The 16,647-nt window shown below is 44.0% G+C and overlaps 1 protein-coding gene across 1 annotated transcript in view; it reads left to right on the forward strand.

Annotated features, from left to right (window-relative positions):
- Positions 1 to 659: 659 nt before the first annotated feature.
- Positions 660 to 16,647, forward strand: part of SYDE2 (synapse defective Rho GTPase homolog 2) — a 51,046-nt gene continuing 35,058 nt past the window's right edge. Inside the window, exons 1-2 of the mRNA XM_063133519.1 lie at positions 660 to 2,253; positions 12,157 to 12,864. Of these exons, the coding sequence (XP_062989589.1) occupies positions 660 to 2,253; positions 12,157 to 12,864 (2,302 nt within the window). The remainder of the gene's footprint in view (positions 2,254 to 12,156; positions 12,865 to 16,647) is intronic.

Genomic DNA, 16,647 nt, shown 5'->3' on the forward strand with positions numbered 1-16,647 from the left:
TTTCCTGGTAAATCTCCAGGCAGCTTTACTTTTGCTTTCTTTTGAGAGAAGGTGATGTGGCATGCTTTACCACCAGATAGCTAGCTCTCAAAGGGAAGCCTCCCCAATCTTAGAGCCACTTTGTACCCAAGGTGGCCCACTGAAGTTCATCTCCTGTGGATCTAGGAAAGGACCAGTTAAAGGGTTAAGTTTCAGAAGAGGGAGGGAGAGAGCGCGAACGCCTGGAACACCGCTCTCCTCGTCCCGCCCCTGCGCGTGTTGGGGGTGGGTGGGTGAAAACCTCGCCTCTCCTGTTGTTCTCCGACGTCCTATCCCAGCCTGTGCAGCCTCGGGGCTGGAACGAGGAGGAGGCAAGGCCGTGTGTGCTCCTGTAAGAGCGCTCAACCCAGCTGCTGGCAGCAAGGCATGCGCATTGCAGGGCGCCCTCTCACCCCGCTCAGCTATGCCAAGTATGTGAGCAGCAGCAGCAGCGAGACGCACACACGGCCAAGCTCGACCATGGGGCGCTCCTGCCAACCAGGCTACGGGCTGCCGCGCTTGTCGCTGCTGCCGCCGCTGCCGCCGCCGCCTTCTTCAGGGGGCCACCCCGCAGCAGCTTCGTGCTCGACGGCGGCGGCAGCAGCAGCGACTAACTGAAGGAGGCGAGGAGACGACCAGGCATGGCTGACCCTCTACGCCGAACTCTCTCCAAGCTGCGGGGCAGGCGGTCGCAGCGAGGGGCAACAGGCACAGGAGAAGTCGCCGGGCACCCCAACGGGGGAGGCGGCAGCAGAACCGGCGTCCTGCGAGGTAAAGCCTCACGGAGCGTGCAGCATCAAGGAAACGGGGCGGCGGCGACGGGAGCGCCGTGCGTTCTCCTGGGCAGCCCAGCGAGCGGCAGCGGCGAGGCCCCCCACGAGTCCCCGCTGGTGTTGCCGGGGCGGCGGGAACCGATCACTTGGTCCCGGCCGGGGAAGGCGGCGATGCCTGGGGAACGGTTGCCCGGAGTCTGCATAGCTCGCCCATGCCCTCCGAGAAACCGCGTGGAAGGGACACCGCAGCCGCCTAGCCCCCCGGGGCTCCGTGCGCCTTCGCCTGCCGAGCTCCGCTTGTCGCCCACCTCCTTTTTCCAGAGGGGTGCGGATTCGGGATCTGCCCTGGAGCGGGGCGGCGGGAGCGAGGAAGACGATTACTACGATAACCAGAGCCTGCCCGGCTGGAGCTGCCAAGGAGCGTCCGGTGCACAGGACGAGGTGTGGGGAGGCAAGGAGGGCAGCGTGGTTGCCGGCGGCGGCGGCGGCAGCAGCAGTAGCAACAGCCGGGCCAGGGCACGGGAGAGCACCGGCAGGCTCCGCAGCCAGCTGCAGGAAGCCTACTACCTGCTGATCCACGCCATGCACGACCTGCCGCCGGCCAGCCCCACCGTCGGGGTCCTCTCCCCCCAGCCTCTCCCCCACCGTCCTTTCTCCGAGGCTGGGGAGAGGAAGGATGCGCTAACCTGGCCTCTCTCGGGCGGGGACGGTTGCTCTCAGCTGCACGGGGCCGAGCCCGACTCCCAAGGCACAGCCAGGGGCCTCGCCTGGCGCCAGGGCATCAGCAAGAGTCTGGAGAGCCTCCCCTTTGCCCAGCCCGCCGCCCAACCGCCGTCCCTGCGGAGGTGTAGGAGCAACAGCGCGCTCCCATCGCAGCTCCAAGAGCCGCCGGCGCCCCAGGGCCACCTGCTGCAGGAGCCGCCGCCGCTGCCTGGCATAAGGCGGGAAGCCTGTTCTCTTGCAGCTGCCGCCGGCCGCTCTGGCGACGGCAGCTGCGAACAGAGCGCCAGCGGCCGAAGCGTTTGCGGGTTGGATCCGTCGGCGCTCCCGGACGACTTGGAGCAGCTGCTGCTCCCGAAGTTTGCGCCGGAGCTGTGCACCGCCTTGGGTGATGCAGTGGCGCTGAAGGACAGCGTGGATCCAGCAGAGGCGGGTGGCGGCGAGAGAAGTCACCAGCACCCGTCGACAGCAGACGCCCATGAGGGCCTCTCCAAGCCGCCTGCCGTGACGGTTCGGAAGCTGCAGAAGTGGATGTACAAAGGACGCCTGCTCTCCCTGGGCATGCGAGGCCGCGGCGGGACAGCTGGGACTTCCTCCCCTTCCTCTCCCGCAAAGGCCCTCGGGACCTGCCGGCCACTTCTTAGCAGAGAAGGCGCAGCCACTCCGCCCCCTGCCCCCCTGAGGAGGGGGCACAGTGGTAAGGCCCTAGTGTCCTCTTCAGACCAAAGAATCTTGCTGACAGGTAATGGTTTCTGCCTCTCCTCACTTCCCCTTGGTAGGGTCTTGCAAGCTTAAGGCCGCCACCTCATTTTTATGGGCCCTGATTCTATGCTTTGAACAGCTGCCTGGTTGGCAGAAAAGCCAATCAGGCAGTTTGCCTCATGCTTACATCTCTGTGGTTGGGAAAAGCTTCACTTGTTGAATTACTGGTATGAGAGACATGCCTTTTAAAATATGTCAGTCCTACTCAAGGCTCATTGTTCTGTTGCCTTCTACAAAACGGCTGAACTTCTCAGTAAATGTTAAAGGCAAGGCAAACAAAATAAAACAAAAACTTTCTGAGCACATTATTTAGGAACTGACATGTAGAATGTTCAATCAGTTTCACATCAGGGCTGGGGAGGCTGGGGCCCTCTAGATGTTCTGTGACTCCACTTCCCATCAGCCTCAGCCAACCTGACCAATGCGGAGGGATGATGTAGCAGTTTGTCAACATCAGAGTGGGCTGGAGGCACAGGTTCCATTTGCTGCCTTATATAGTATTGTATAAAACAGCAAGCTTAACTTAAAAGGCATGTGAAGTTTCAAGAAAGAGGGGGCTTTCACACAGTTTCCATGCCAAATCCTAATTTGCAAGTGGTGTGCCAAATTCACAGGAGGAAAAAAAAGCACATGAATAATGTTCATGCTTGTCAACCAACACTAGTAGGTTTGTTAGGGGAACCGCAGTGCCTGTTGCTTAGGAAGAAGACCACCGTTGAAGCTACCTTTCTGGCATAACTTCTCCCTCATTTAAACAAGTTTGTAACCCACTGATTTCAGTGGGACAGTTAAGCGCTTGCATAACTCTCTCCTAGGGGGGATCTACACTATTGCTTTTAAAGCGCTTTAAAGCACTTTGAAAACGTTTTGAAACCTGTATTTGCAGTGTGGCCTGGGCCCCAACAGTTGTCAAAACTGTTATAAAGCGCTTTAAAGCACTTTAAAGCAGTAGTGTAGATTCCCCTCAGGTCAGTGAGACTTAAAAATGCCTGCATTTGGCTGGACGGCAACCTGGCTTTTTAAAAGCCAAGCTGTAAAATCATGTGGCGTAATGGTTCTGAGCCTCTTACTGTGCAGAATGCGAAGGTGGGTGAGCAGTCAGCCTATTTGTTCTTCAGCTAATGCCCTTGCCTGTGGAAAGCTGGGGTGACAAGGTGATAGATGGCAGCCTAGCCTTATTCGTGATGTACTACTTGTCCTGTGTAAGATGGTTTCTTTTTAAATCTGGGGGAGAATTCAAATACGGAGCGGGGTGTCTCCTTTCATTACACTTACAGCATGGGCGCACACGGCGCTACTCAGACAATCTGAGGAGTCCACGAGGAAGACAGTGATGCTGTCAAGAGGAGGGGCTGCCCCATGCACCCCTCACTTTATCCAACTGGCAGTGGAAAGAGTCAAGCAGCCTTCCCCATCCTAGTGCCTTCCAGATGCTGACTGTGAATGATGGGAATGGTAGTCCAACACATCTGGAAGTCACCAAGTTGGGAGAGGCGGCTGTTGCACCCCCATGACACAAATATATAATGTTCCTTATCCTGAGCCATTTCACTCCACCACTCTGTTAATTATTTTAATTGTATTTCTATTAAAATCTGCATGGAATTTAACAAACGGGACATTTTTAAATTATTACCTTACTTTTTTTAAAAAAAAACTTAGTGTGGAGATAAATGCCTGTGAAAACACTCCCCTTTTCTCCCCCTCCCCTCCAGCAATTTCTATTAAGGGCAGAGTCAAGGAGTACATTTTAGCAACTCTGATGGGGAAAAAAAGTGGAGTGGATATGGAGAAGTGTATTAATGTATCTGGTCAATTCTACCTCATTTTATTTCTATGGGCCCTAAAGGGTGGGACATTCCAAGAAACGTTGCCTAATCAACATGGATACTTCCAGAAAATGCCTCTCTTTATATATTAATTTCACATGTGTTGCTAAAGTGAGTTAATAACTCACTTATTCAAGTACCCATATGTGAACCAACCCTCTCAGTTTCCAAAGCTCTTTGCATTTATTTCTTTTAAGCCCTAATGATTGCAAATAGTCCAGTATAATGTGTAGAAATGAGAAGCTACGGATTGAACAATAACCCAAAAAAGAGAATATGCTTAATTATTTACTTTTAGAGTGGTTCTTTTGCTGGGCAAGGCCATGGCTTGCAATAGGTTTACCTCAGAAATTCTGCGGCTTCAACAGAACATAGAGCTTGTTATACCTTGCCCAGTTGCACTGTTTAGTTCATTTCTGCTGTATCAGACTATACTTACGATCAATGGATGAATAAACATTTTACCATCTAGTTCCTCAGACTATGAAGGGATATTAAAGATGCTAGTGATACTACAAGTAGGAAAAATTCAGAGCTAGCACCTTAAAAATAAACACACTTTATGTGTTCACACTTAAGCCCTCCTTGGTACTGCAACCACCCTAGTAGTTGAATCCAGCTTCGTAAAGCTTAAAGGGCAGAAACCCACCAAATTTAAGCAATTTGGAAGGTAGTTGATATTTTAGCATGTGTTTATCCCTCCATTAAAATTCATGGAGCTTATCTTTGGCTGGATTGAACCTTATGTCTAAAGTATCCCAGAGCAGATATATTCACACATCAAGTAAGACTGAATAGAGCACTTGTTGCACAGGAGCAACAAGTCCAAGTCAAAAATAGTTGTTTGCTACACTACAGGAGTGAGAAACTTGTAGCTCTCCAAGTGTTTTGGTTTACAGCTACCATCTGACCATTGATTATACTGGATGGACTGATAGAAATTGTAGGTCAAAACATCTGGAGGGCAAAAAAATTAGGGACATAGGAAGCTGCCTTATACCAAGTCAGACCATTGGTCTATCTAGCTCACTAACTGGCAGTGGCTCTCCAGGGTTTCAGGTAGGAATTTTTCCTATCCTACCTAGAAATGCCAGGGATTAAACCTCCATGCAAATCAGATGTTTTACCACTGAGTATGGCCATTCACTGCTGTATCAGATGAAACCTCTGACATCTTCCACAATGTCCAAGTCACTCAAGAATACCAGTACTTAGCAAATATAAGCAAGGATAACATACTTAGGCTCCTGCCAAGGCCCACACTCCAGCAAGGGGACCCCCTGCTTGCCCTCCGGCTGCTGGTTTTCCTCCTTTGTGTCTCTGATTGTTCACCTGTCCCCTCTAAGTGTGTGAAGTATGACAACTGAAAGGGAAAGGAACAGAAACCTACGCTTGCCCAGTGGTATGGACTGACTCCAGAAGACCCAGTATGCATATCATGGCAGCAATTCCTGTGTTATTTAACCCAGGAATTGCAGGGATGAGCAGAACACATGAGTCACATTTGTCATTTCTGCTTTTAATTAAAAACCCATGAATGCCCTGTTTCAGGGTTGTTTTGTGACGTGTGAACCTGGAAACTTGGGTTTATGGGTTAAACAATCCAGAGTTAACCCAACAACAAATTGTGGGCAATTGTTGTGTTAACTCTGGGTTGTTTAACCCATAAACAATCCAGAGTTCTGGGTTCACACATCATAAACCCAGGAATTGCCACCTTGATGTGTGAACCAGGTCCGTAGGTAGTGGTGACTGTGACTAAAAGGATGGGACCAACTCAGGGAAAGAGGTCTACTAAAGGCATATTCCCAGTGGGTTCACAAAACCTGGAGCTGGCACTGATTATAAGGAGAATGGTTCAGAGTTTTTTGGTTAGTGGCAGCACAAACTTAAATTCTGTATTTCTTGGAGCCATACAGTGCAATCCTATGCATGTTTATTTGGAAGTAAGTCTCACTATGTTAAGCGGAGCTTACTCCCAGAGAAGTGTGCATAAGATTATGCAATGAAAAGGTATTAATGAATTTTGAGCATATTTTTGTCATTACATCTTAGCCTTTTTGCCCACTAACTGGGATACTTGGGATCAATTGGATTGTTAAACTTGCTTTATGCTTCTACTGTTTTTAAAAACTAGGCATAGCCTTAGGTGTAGTTTATACATCTGTGATTAATGTAAACAGGTATGAGTTATGTGTTTAGAATCTCCAGAGAACTGTAAACTTTCCTAAGTTGTCCTTAAGGTACACATTTTATGACGTAGGAGGAAAACCTTTCTATTTTAATGTAGGAAGAACATCCTTGAATGTAGGAAGAACATCCTTATATTTTCTACTCCATCCTACATACACAAAGGTGTATATTTTAGTACCATACATGCAGTCTTGTATCATACATAGCATGTTGGTATTATACATCCAGGCTTATCCTAACTAGAGCTGCAATCCGATACTCACTTACCTGGGATTAAGCTCTGTTGAACACAGCAGGGCTAACTTCTGAGTAGACCTGTATAAGATTGCACTGCAAATTTTCTTGGAAGCAATGGCCAATTATTTCAATGGCAACTTCCAAATAAGTGTTTTTAGGATAGAATTGTTCTCAGTATGCAAAGCTGTGAATGTTTGGGATCTAGGGTGACCATGTGCAAAGCAATATAAAGATTAATGGCCCTGTTGGGAAGGGAATTTCAACAAGGGGCACCTGTCAACATTTCTTCTCCTACAGAAGTGTTAAAGATACAAGAGTTCTTGTTCTCCTTTGTATGTGTTGTTCCTAGACCTTGCTGGAAAACCCAAGCTCTTAAACAAAGCTGGGATCTTGTTCAAGTCCCCTCGTCCAATGGTCATGTGAAAAGACCACTTTCATTAGCAGGTGTTTGCACATTTTTATAACACATGAACCAGCTCTATGTTAGTTGATAGGAATTCAAATACTTCATGTGTTGCCCGCTTAACAGTGTGTGGTCTCTTGTTAACTGTAAGAAGTAGTTATTTTCTACTCTAGTTTCTTTCATGTTATAACGTTTCCACATAAGTGCATACTAAATAGCTGCATTGGAAAATGCGCTTCCAGGGTGGTTCCCTCTCCCTGTTCTGTTTTAAGTTCTGTTTTAGGATTATCCCCGGTTTAAACTTTCATTGCTCCAAATCCCCCTAGATTTATTGCAAAACACTGCTTCAGAAAAATATAATTAGCAAAAGCATTCTAAGTATTGGTTGCACAATAATATTATGTTCTGTGTATTGTTTTACAGGTATAGGAAGGTTAAAATGCATATAATTACAAGATGTCTGTTAATTGTACAGACTTGAATAGTCACCGTTAAAGAAATAGATTTGTTCCAGAAGTGTAGAGAATATGCTTCCTCCATAGAATAGTGGCTTCTTGCTTGGACTTAAGTAATAACAGAATATAAAAACCAATGGGCCTGTTCAGACAACATGCTAAGCCATGGTTAGGCCGCTAACCCTTTTGCAGCAAATGGTTAGTGAGAGTGTTTAAACTGTGGTTATGTAGCCATCATGGTTAGGAATGGTTCACACAACATGCTAAGTCATGGTTCACAAGACACGCTAAGCCATAATGTTTAGATCAAAATGCTTAACCACTGTGGTTTAGTGTGTCATCTGCACAGGGTGAATGTAACGAGCATTTTTTTTTAACGAATAACATATAAGCTTGATTTCCTTCTGTCTACTTAAATAGGGTATTCATTGCATTTATTGGTATGATATGGAGACATGAGTAAAATTAAATGAACTGAACATTAATTTTATTATTGCAACATTATGTTTGAATGACTGCTGGGAATTATTTTCATTTTTTTTCCTTAAAGGGACCATAATATAATGAAACATTTCTTAAATGCCCTTCAGTGTTCAGTTAAAATTAAAATAGTTAATTTTCTAGTGAATATTTATTTCGTATACTTGTAAATCTTAGTCCAAACCCTGCACTGTGGTTTAATTATGGGTTGTTAACCACAGTCAACCCAGGAAGAGAACCTGTGGATTGTTGTTGGGTTGTGAAGTCTAGATTGTTCATGGTTAACAACCCATAGTTAAACCATAGTGCAGGGTTTTCACATGAGTAATGACAACTCATGATTGTTATGACAGTTCATGATTCACAGACAACCCAACTCAACCTGTACTCTGGGTTATTACTACTTGTGAACCAGGTCAAAGTGTATAGGTTAGAGAATCAGATTAGGTCTGGTCTCTTTCCTGAAGCATCTTGGTTCAAGCAAGTTGTACAGAAACAGAATCTTATGGAGGCAAGAGCAGGGTTCAGAATACTCCCAAGAAGTTATTTGATAAGTGCAGTCCAAGGTGAGACGGAAAGGGATTCATGCCTTTGACATGTGTGCCTCGTACCATTTAATTGTTTCTACATATTGAGCAACTATAATTATAATCAGTGAGCTGGTCAGAGATATAGTGCTGAGGGATATAGGTCCTAGGGATTAATCCCATGTTGTCCGAAATGGGGTTGGAGGCAACCTTCGTACCCTCCTTAAATGGCACCCCTTGCTCTAAGGAGAATTAGAAATCCAATGAGCTGGGCAGGATTTGCTTCTAGCTTTAGGGTACAAGCCTATGGATGTTATGACAGAAACGCGTCCTACAACTCCCAGCATTCCTCAGCCAGATGTGGCTGGGAGTTGAAGGACACTTTTCTTTCTAAACATCCATAGGATTGCACCCTTAGTAAATTTAAACTTTTTATCTGTATTGCCATTTTTTCCCCTCCAGTATGTTAGACATGACAATTTACATGCTACAATCTAATTGCATCAGTTTCCTTCACTCTTTTTTGTTTGTTTGTGGAGAAAACAAAGATTTTTTTGTTTTTAGACGGATGTGCTGATGCTGATGTGTTTACTTTATTGGAAGCAAGAGGAGTAGGTTTCTTGGAAACGCATCTCAAATAGATCTGCTATTTTAGCATTTGCTGTAAATACCTCTCTCCCAGAAGGATGAAAGCCACACTAGTCAAGCATCCTGTCTCTTGGTGGGTCATGCTAGCTCCACTGTAGCATGCTCACTAAATGAACATTTATCAAGAGATGTAAGCGATGTCTGATATGGTGGCGTGTGTGTGTGTGTTAGATTCTCTTTTGGCAATGTCTGTATACTTGGAATGTGATGCAAGTTCAGACATGATGCTAGTATCGTTTGTAGTTATGTCAAGAGTTTTACTACAGTCAGTGCATCTGATTTGAATTCTTAGCCATCGAAGTATGTAGCTATTTCCTATCTCTCCCCTTCCCCCCAAAATCCCTGGTTTGTCTTGAGGTTACAGTAAAACCACATGTGTGGAATGCTTGTATGTTGAACTATATGGCATATATAGTATGTGTAGTCCTTTGATAAAAAGAGGGGGTGGGAAATAAAGTGAATTTAAGTGAGTTCTTAAGTGCTGTTTTGATCAGGACTTTAGCTATATCGATAGATGCAATGTGCTGCTCTGGTCCTTTTGACCCTCGCCACCAATTTTTTTTTTTTAAAAAAAGATTACTCTACCCTACATGCTCAGCAATTCAGTGGCAACTATTTTAAAGCTTGAAGTGGTACAAAAGCACACTTAAGTACTCTGCCAAACCATGCTGTGTACATAGTGATCTCAACAGTAACTAAATACATTTCATTAAAAAAAAAGTGCCAAACACAATGTGAAGTCATGAAGTGTTGATTCAAATTTTCATTGATTTCTCAAGTGCTCCCTTCTCTGCTTTTCGTTGTATGATGATTTTCAACCTGATCTGAATTCTGCCTTCTGTGAAACTAAGGCTGCAATCCGATGCATGCTCTTACCTGAGGGTAAACCCCACTGGACACAGTGAGAATTGCTTCTGAAGCCTTAGCTAGACCTACCGGTCTTGCGGGATGGAGGGGTGAAGATCTCACAATATTTTTATCACGAGATCTTCCCCTCTGTTCACGCGTGGTGCTACGACCTCAGAGGGAGAGGCGTCACGCCCGCCATTTTGTTTGTTTTTTCTTAACGAAGAAGATGTGCATGAGCGCTCATGCGCAAAAGGTAAGGGTTTTTTTAAAAATATATATATATATATATATCCCCGCTCCCCCCACCCGATGGGCGCAGTGCTCCTGAGGAACACTGCGTTCCATATGTGGGTCCCGGCTCTCACGAGGAACTGGGACAAACTGCGGTGCCCACACACAGTTCCACTGTCTTGGGCTCAGCCTGAGACTGCGGAGAAAGTGGGCCTAAAGTGTACGGCGAGATCCTGGGGCAAGGAAAGGATCATCCCTCCCTGATTCCAGTATCCCCTGTGTGTCATGTGGATGCACAGGGATGATCCTGGGGATTTCACCCCATCTAGCTGTGGCCTGTGTCTGACTGAGTAAACATACTTAGCATAGGGCTATGTGTTGTGATATAATCCTGTGCACATGTTCCACTGAAATCAATTAGATAACCAAGTAAATGTGCAGAGGATTGAGCGTCAGATGTCTGTGGCCTGATCATATTCAACATTTACTTATTTTTAATTAATTTTTGTTTAGAACACTTATATACCACTTAATATAATAACATCTTTAAATGGTTTGCACTAAAAGACATACATAAAACAATATAAAAATAATAAAAAATTAAAAACATTACAGCAGAAATCTAAAACAGTAAATCAAAGCAGTGTCATAGTCAATTGCAAGCTGGGGGAAGCCTGGGTAAACAAATACATTTTCAAAAGATGTTTGAAACTTGCCACAATTTCTGCCTCTTGAATCAGGCATGGGAGAGAGTGTTCCACAGGGTAGATGCTACTACTGAGAAGGCCTGTTTTCATGATATTAAATCTCAACATTATCTGGGTTGCAGAATGACCAATGAGCCCCCCCTTGAAGTAAGTGTTGGAGAGTTAAATAGCATTTGAAGGCCAATTCAAAACTTTTTTTAGAAATGTGGATAAAATTGCATCTCTGTTCTGACAAAAATACCAGTTTCTATGTGTATGTATTATCTCAGTATAATGCCTTTAGATATTGCCTTCATAAGCATGTTTTTCAATGCAATATAGCCTCTTCAGATTAACCAGGTTGTCTGCATTAGCTTGCCATAAGCCGGTGCTGGTGTGTCAACACAGGCAGAAAAAAATGTCTGTGCTGTTGCTACATGATTCAAAACATAGTATAAACCAAGTGGCACAGTCAAATGAGTCAGCAGTACATTTATTAGAATAAGACAATAGCTATTTACACTTACCTGGTATATTTAGTCAGCAAATCTGTCACATTTAGTATTTCTGCACAGTACATATTGTCATATTAGAATTGCAGGATATGTTTGGCCTTCCATTTTGCAATTGGACTTTTATTGTCTTAATGGCTAAAAACTTATTGCATTGTGACATATTGACCTGGTTCACACATAACACCAATTCATGGGCTGTTTAACCCATGAATTGGCGGGGTTGTTTGCCTCATGCCCAACTGCTGCTTCTGCTTTGTATCTGCTTTCATAAACAACCCAGGAATGGCTTGTTCCAGGGTTGGTTGTTGCAACATTCAAATGTGGAATTCTGGGTTGTTGAGCGACAAACAACCCAGAGTTTTAACCCAACAACAAACCATGGCTGAGTTCGGACAACACGCTAATCAACTGGGTGGTGGTGGTGGTAATACGAACAAAATGGGAAACAACCGTTGATTAGCGTGTCATCCAAACTCAGCTCATAGGTTTGTTCCTGGGTTGTTGATGCAAAGTGGAAGTGGTAAGCAGTCAGGAGGCAGCACACTCACTCGCTGGCTGAGTTCGGACGACACACTAATCAACTGGAGGGGGGTAATAGGAACAGAATGGGAAACAACCGTTGATTAGCGTGTTGTCCGAACTCAGCCGCTCACTCATTCCCATGTGGCTCTGACAATCCATGGTTTAAACAACCCATGGGTTGTTGTTACATGTGAACAAGACCACTGTGTCTTTTTTTAAGCATTAAATGTAAACTTGATTCTATTGATCCGTATTTGAAATCTAAACTAATGCGCTCTCTCCTCCCCACCCCCTCGGTCTTTTTACAGATTTGATTGAAAATGTTTACATACCTTCTGTAAGCAGAAGAGAACTTAAGAACTTTAAATCCAGTGAAGGTGCTGAGTGCAGGCCTCGGATTACAAGCATCACAGTGTCCAAGAAGCGGAACTGGTTACATCAAAGTTCACCAAGGGTACCTAATTTGGAAAAAGGAAACTCTTGTAAGAAAATTTCAGGGGAAAGTCACCAGATATTGAAATCTCCCAGTCCTTTGCTTGAGCCGAAGATGCCTCCAACGTTCTCCAAACTTCTAGAGCATGAAAGCCCCAAAAGAAGAATCAGTCCTGTACATGCTGCTGAGAATGGGACGAGACTTTTGGCACTGCGAAAATGTACTTTAGATTTTGGTGAAGATAACGATGCAGACGATGAAGGAGAAATATGGTACAATCCTATCCCTGAAGACGATGAGACTGACTTCCCTTGTATTGTAGGTAGTAATGCTGATCATTTGGACTCTCAGGCCATGAGTTACAAGATGCCCTCTGGGAATGAGTTGGTTAAAGTCATAGGGGATAACGACAGCCTTCTACACTTCTCGGACTGTGTTGGAAATGTTCAGCCAAGGGAAATTAATCAAGTAAATTGTGTGCATTCCATGGAACACTTGCAAGTGCCCAAGCTGAAGCCTGGATGCAGTGTTCTGACTGGGTGTGCAATGGAGGACAATCCTGCATTAAAAGTTTCTTTGGGAGGTAAGAGGAGTATAAACATTTAACGTACATTGATGTTTATAAGCATTGCTGCCAAAGTGGTACTAGCTGTGTTTTTAGTGTGCTTTTTAAAGTCAGGTTCTCTGAACATTCAAATCCGTCTTGGAGCCAATTCATATGTTGTTATCTGTGCAAATGTCTGCTCATGTGAGTAGCACACTTACACAAGCAATTATTTGTACATATTATAATATTTGACTCGGCTCATACAGCTTGATCTATGCACATTTGCTCAGAAATCCATGGACTTCAACCAGGACTTCAACTTACTCTTAAATAACTGGGTTTAGATTTGTCGCCTCATGGTGAAAATAGCCCATAATAAGTAGGACCTGCAACAAAATATAGCAGTGTGGAGTGCTCCCACTGCTACTCCATTGCATTCCTCTTCTCAGCAATTTTTTCATGTCCCCACAAAGCAGACTTTGATCATGGAGCATGCTGTGTTGTCAAAGGTCTGTATGAGGTCCCCCCCACTTAGGTCTTTAAAAATGATTTGTATACTTTTGCAAACCTTGGGGTTTACTCAGGCTTACTAATACCTCCTTATTGTGTTTCCGTGGTGCCATTTGGCTACGTAAGCAACAGGACTCGCAGCCTGAACATTGGAAACAGAGGGATTGATAATGGCAATATATTACCCAATGGAGCTTACTTCTGAGTAGGCATGTATAGAATTGCACTGTGAGAGACCCTGCAGCACATCCCACAGCTGTGGGGGAACTTGGCTTCCTCCCACTTTTGCAAATTGAATGATTAACAAATCAAATACTGATCTACCTATGAGTCTGAACTGGTTTTGTATGCTTCAGGTTGGCTGCTTGCTTGATTTTTTTAAGTGCTACATGTACATTTATCAGTTCATCTGTTAAGATGACAAATTATTAATTAAGAATATTTGTTGAAGTGCAAAACTGCTCTGGGGATAGGAAGGGATTCTTAGGGGTCTTATGTGGCACCAACCAATCACCTTATGCTACAAACTTGCCTAATCATATATTTTTTTGCAGAGTATAACCTTGGAAAGGCAAAGATTGTATCCAGTGAATGTGCTTCTAAATTGGGCTCGGTCTAAAAAACATGCCTACCTTTACATTCCTTCCAGGTCTTATAGCCTACAAGAGACTTAATCCATCTCTACAGGAGAACTGGAATTGGCTGTGGGTTTGGCTGTATCTCTCTTCTTGCATTTTAGGTCACAGTATTTGGAGTATGTTTAAAACAACAACAACGAACTAATGCTGCTTATGTGCCAATACTTTCAGAGGGACTTGATGCTTTAAGTAGCGCAATCCTATTCATATCTAATAAAAATAAGCCACATTGACTTTAGTGGGGCTTACTTAGGAACATAGGAAGCTGCCTTATACTGAGTCAGACCACTGGTCCATCTTGCCCAGTACTATCAACACTGACTGGCAGTGGCTCTCCAGGGCTTTGGGCAGGCATTTTCCGGGCTTTTCCTGGAGGTCCTGGGGACTAATCCTGAGACCTTCTGCCTGCAAACCACTAAGCTGTGACGTTTACCTACGTGCAGGTAAATGGGTATAGAACTGCAGCTTAAGAGTCACTGATTGGGATCAGACGACACTATAACCCACATTGGGTTGAATAATCCGCCGTGGGTTATCATGTCATGTGGTAGAATTTTTTTTAACCCATGGCAAAATAACCAATGCAAATAACCAATGATGTGCAGAGTGGGTTATTTAAACCACTGTTGGTTATCGTGTTGCGTGGAGGGCACTGTTGGTTATTTTCATTGGCTGCAGAGTCGCTAGGCAAGAGTGGTCAAAGTGGTGGCTGCCCCTCTCTTCGAGCTGGTAGAACTCTATTTTTGACAGCAAGGGATGGTGGGATACAAGTGGGAGGACTGAGAGAAGGAGGAGGGAGGGTGAGGGACAAGTTAGTCAATGCACTGTGGATTAATAATCCACTCACAGTTGCTTATTTCTCTGATCGTGTGGGGAGTAACTGCAAAATAACCAACTGTGAGTTGACTATTAACCAAGCTATTGTTGACTATTGTGGCATCTGAACATGGCCATATTCTCTAGTGATGGCTTATAAATTCTCAAATAGAACAATAGTAAAAGGTTCCAAGGACAGCTTTATACTTTGACAGTTGTTATAGTATATGGCATAAGGAGAGAAAGAGAGAGAGAGAGAGAGAGAGGATACAGTTAGGTGTGGCACAGCAATGTTTAAACATGGACTGTGAAGTTCAGATGTTCACATTTGTGCAATAAATGTAAAGAGGCACTGAATGATAGTTATGTTCACTTACGTGAGAGGGACTACTAGTAAGGTAGAAATCCAACCGTAAACTTAGATTTTGATTGCTATTAGTGGTCTTAAGTGATTAACTTTGGACATCCAGATTTGAATATTATGGTCCTATGGAATCATATCCTACAGTCCTAAATTCCATCTTCAACAGAAAAGCAGACGCAGAATCCCAATAAATCAGCAGGAGATGTCCATGAAAGACAGGTCTGATGTGCATATCTGTGAACATATGGCTTGAACTGTAAGTGTGTATGTGTCTTAATGTTTATCTTAATATTAGAATAGAACATCCCCGTGGTGGTGGTGGTGGGGAATCAAGGTGACTTGAGTAATTTTCTCCATCTTATCCTTACTGTCAGGTGGGTTAGGTTGAAAGGTAGTGACTTGCTCAAGATAATCCAGTGCACTTCACAGTTGAATGAGGATTTCAACCCAGGTCTCTCCAGTCCAAGCCTAGTGCACTAAACAACACTGGACTAGTTTTCTCACTATTAAATGGTGCATATGCTCATAAAGCAACACATTGAATAAACCAGTCACATCAATGGTAATATTGAACCCATTTATTGATTTCATATTTTCATTTAATACTTCTGTATTTATGCATTGTTGTCTGAGCTTTATTTCCTTGCGCCTCTTCGGTTACTTCTGTAAAAAAGAAAAAAAGAATTGTTGATACTTTCATTTGCTCCTAAAGAAAAATCTCTAGTAGTTCTTCTAATTGGTTTTGCTGAAATAGTTTATTTTTAGTCATGCTTGGGAACTGAACACGGCCTACTAAAAATGAGGTCAGACATTGATTTTTGTTTGGAAAGCATTGACAATATGTTATTCTTTGTCCAGTTCTGAGTACAATCTATGCCACACAGATTGCCCACTGCTATTTATTGAACTTATTTTGTAATAGAACTGTCAATAGGGGTACACCGAACATATTAGCAAAGTTCTATATTGGCTTTGGCTAGTTACATGTTTTCTCAGAAGTAAGTCTATTACATTCATGGGGCTTACTCCCAAGTAAATGGGTACAGGATTGCAGCCTCAGGGTTTTTGACTTTTTGGACAGAGATAACAAAACATTTGTGCATTCAGTTTTTTTAAAAAAAACATTTTGTGGGGGGGGGGAACCTGGATTCCCCCACCCACCCAACAGCACTACCATGCTTTTCATGTGGAGTGCTAGTCATTTTTGTGGCTTCTACTACATTGCTAATAATGGATTTTACTTGCCAGCTGAAGGTGTAAATATGACCATCGTAGAAAAACTACATGTATTTTGTACCATGTTTCTTGGATTACTATCTTAATACACGTATAGCTCTCACTAGTGTTAACAGAGGTCTTGTGTTACAGTAAATTCTTTCTTGTATTAGGGAAAAATAAATTAAGGCTTTTGTATCAGAGAGCAAAATGTGTTGCTTAACTAAATTTTGATTAGCCCTTGATTGTGTGCCTATAATGAACCCTGGTAAAATT

This window comes from Elgaria multicarinata, chromosome 1 (assembly GCF_023053635.1).
Source record: "Elgaria multicarinata webbii isolate HBS135686 ecotype San Diego chromosome 1, rElgMul1.1.pri, whole genome shotgun sequence".
NCBI classification, from domain to species: Eukaryota; Metazoa; Chordata; class Lepidosauria; order Squamata; family Anguidae; genus Elgaria; species Elgaria multicarinata.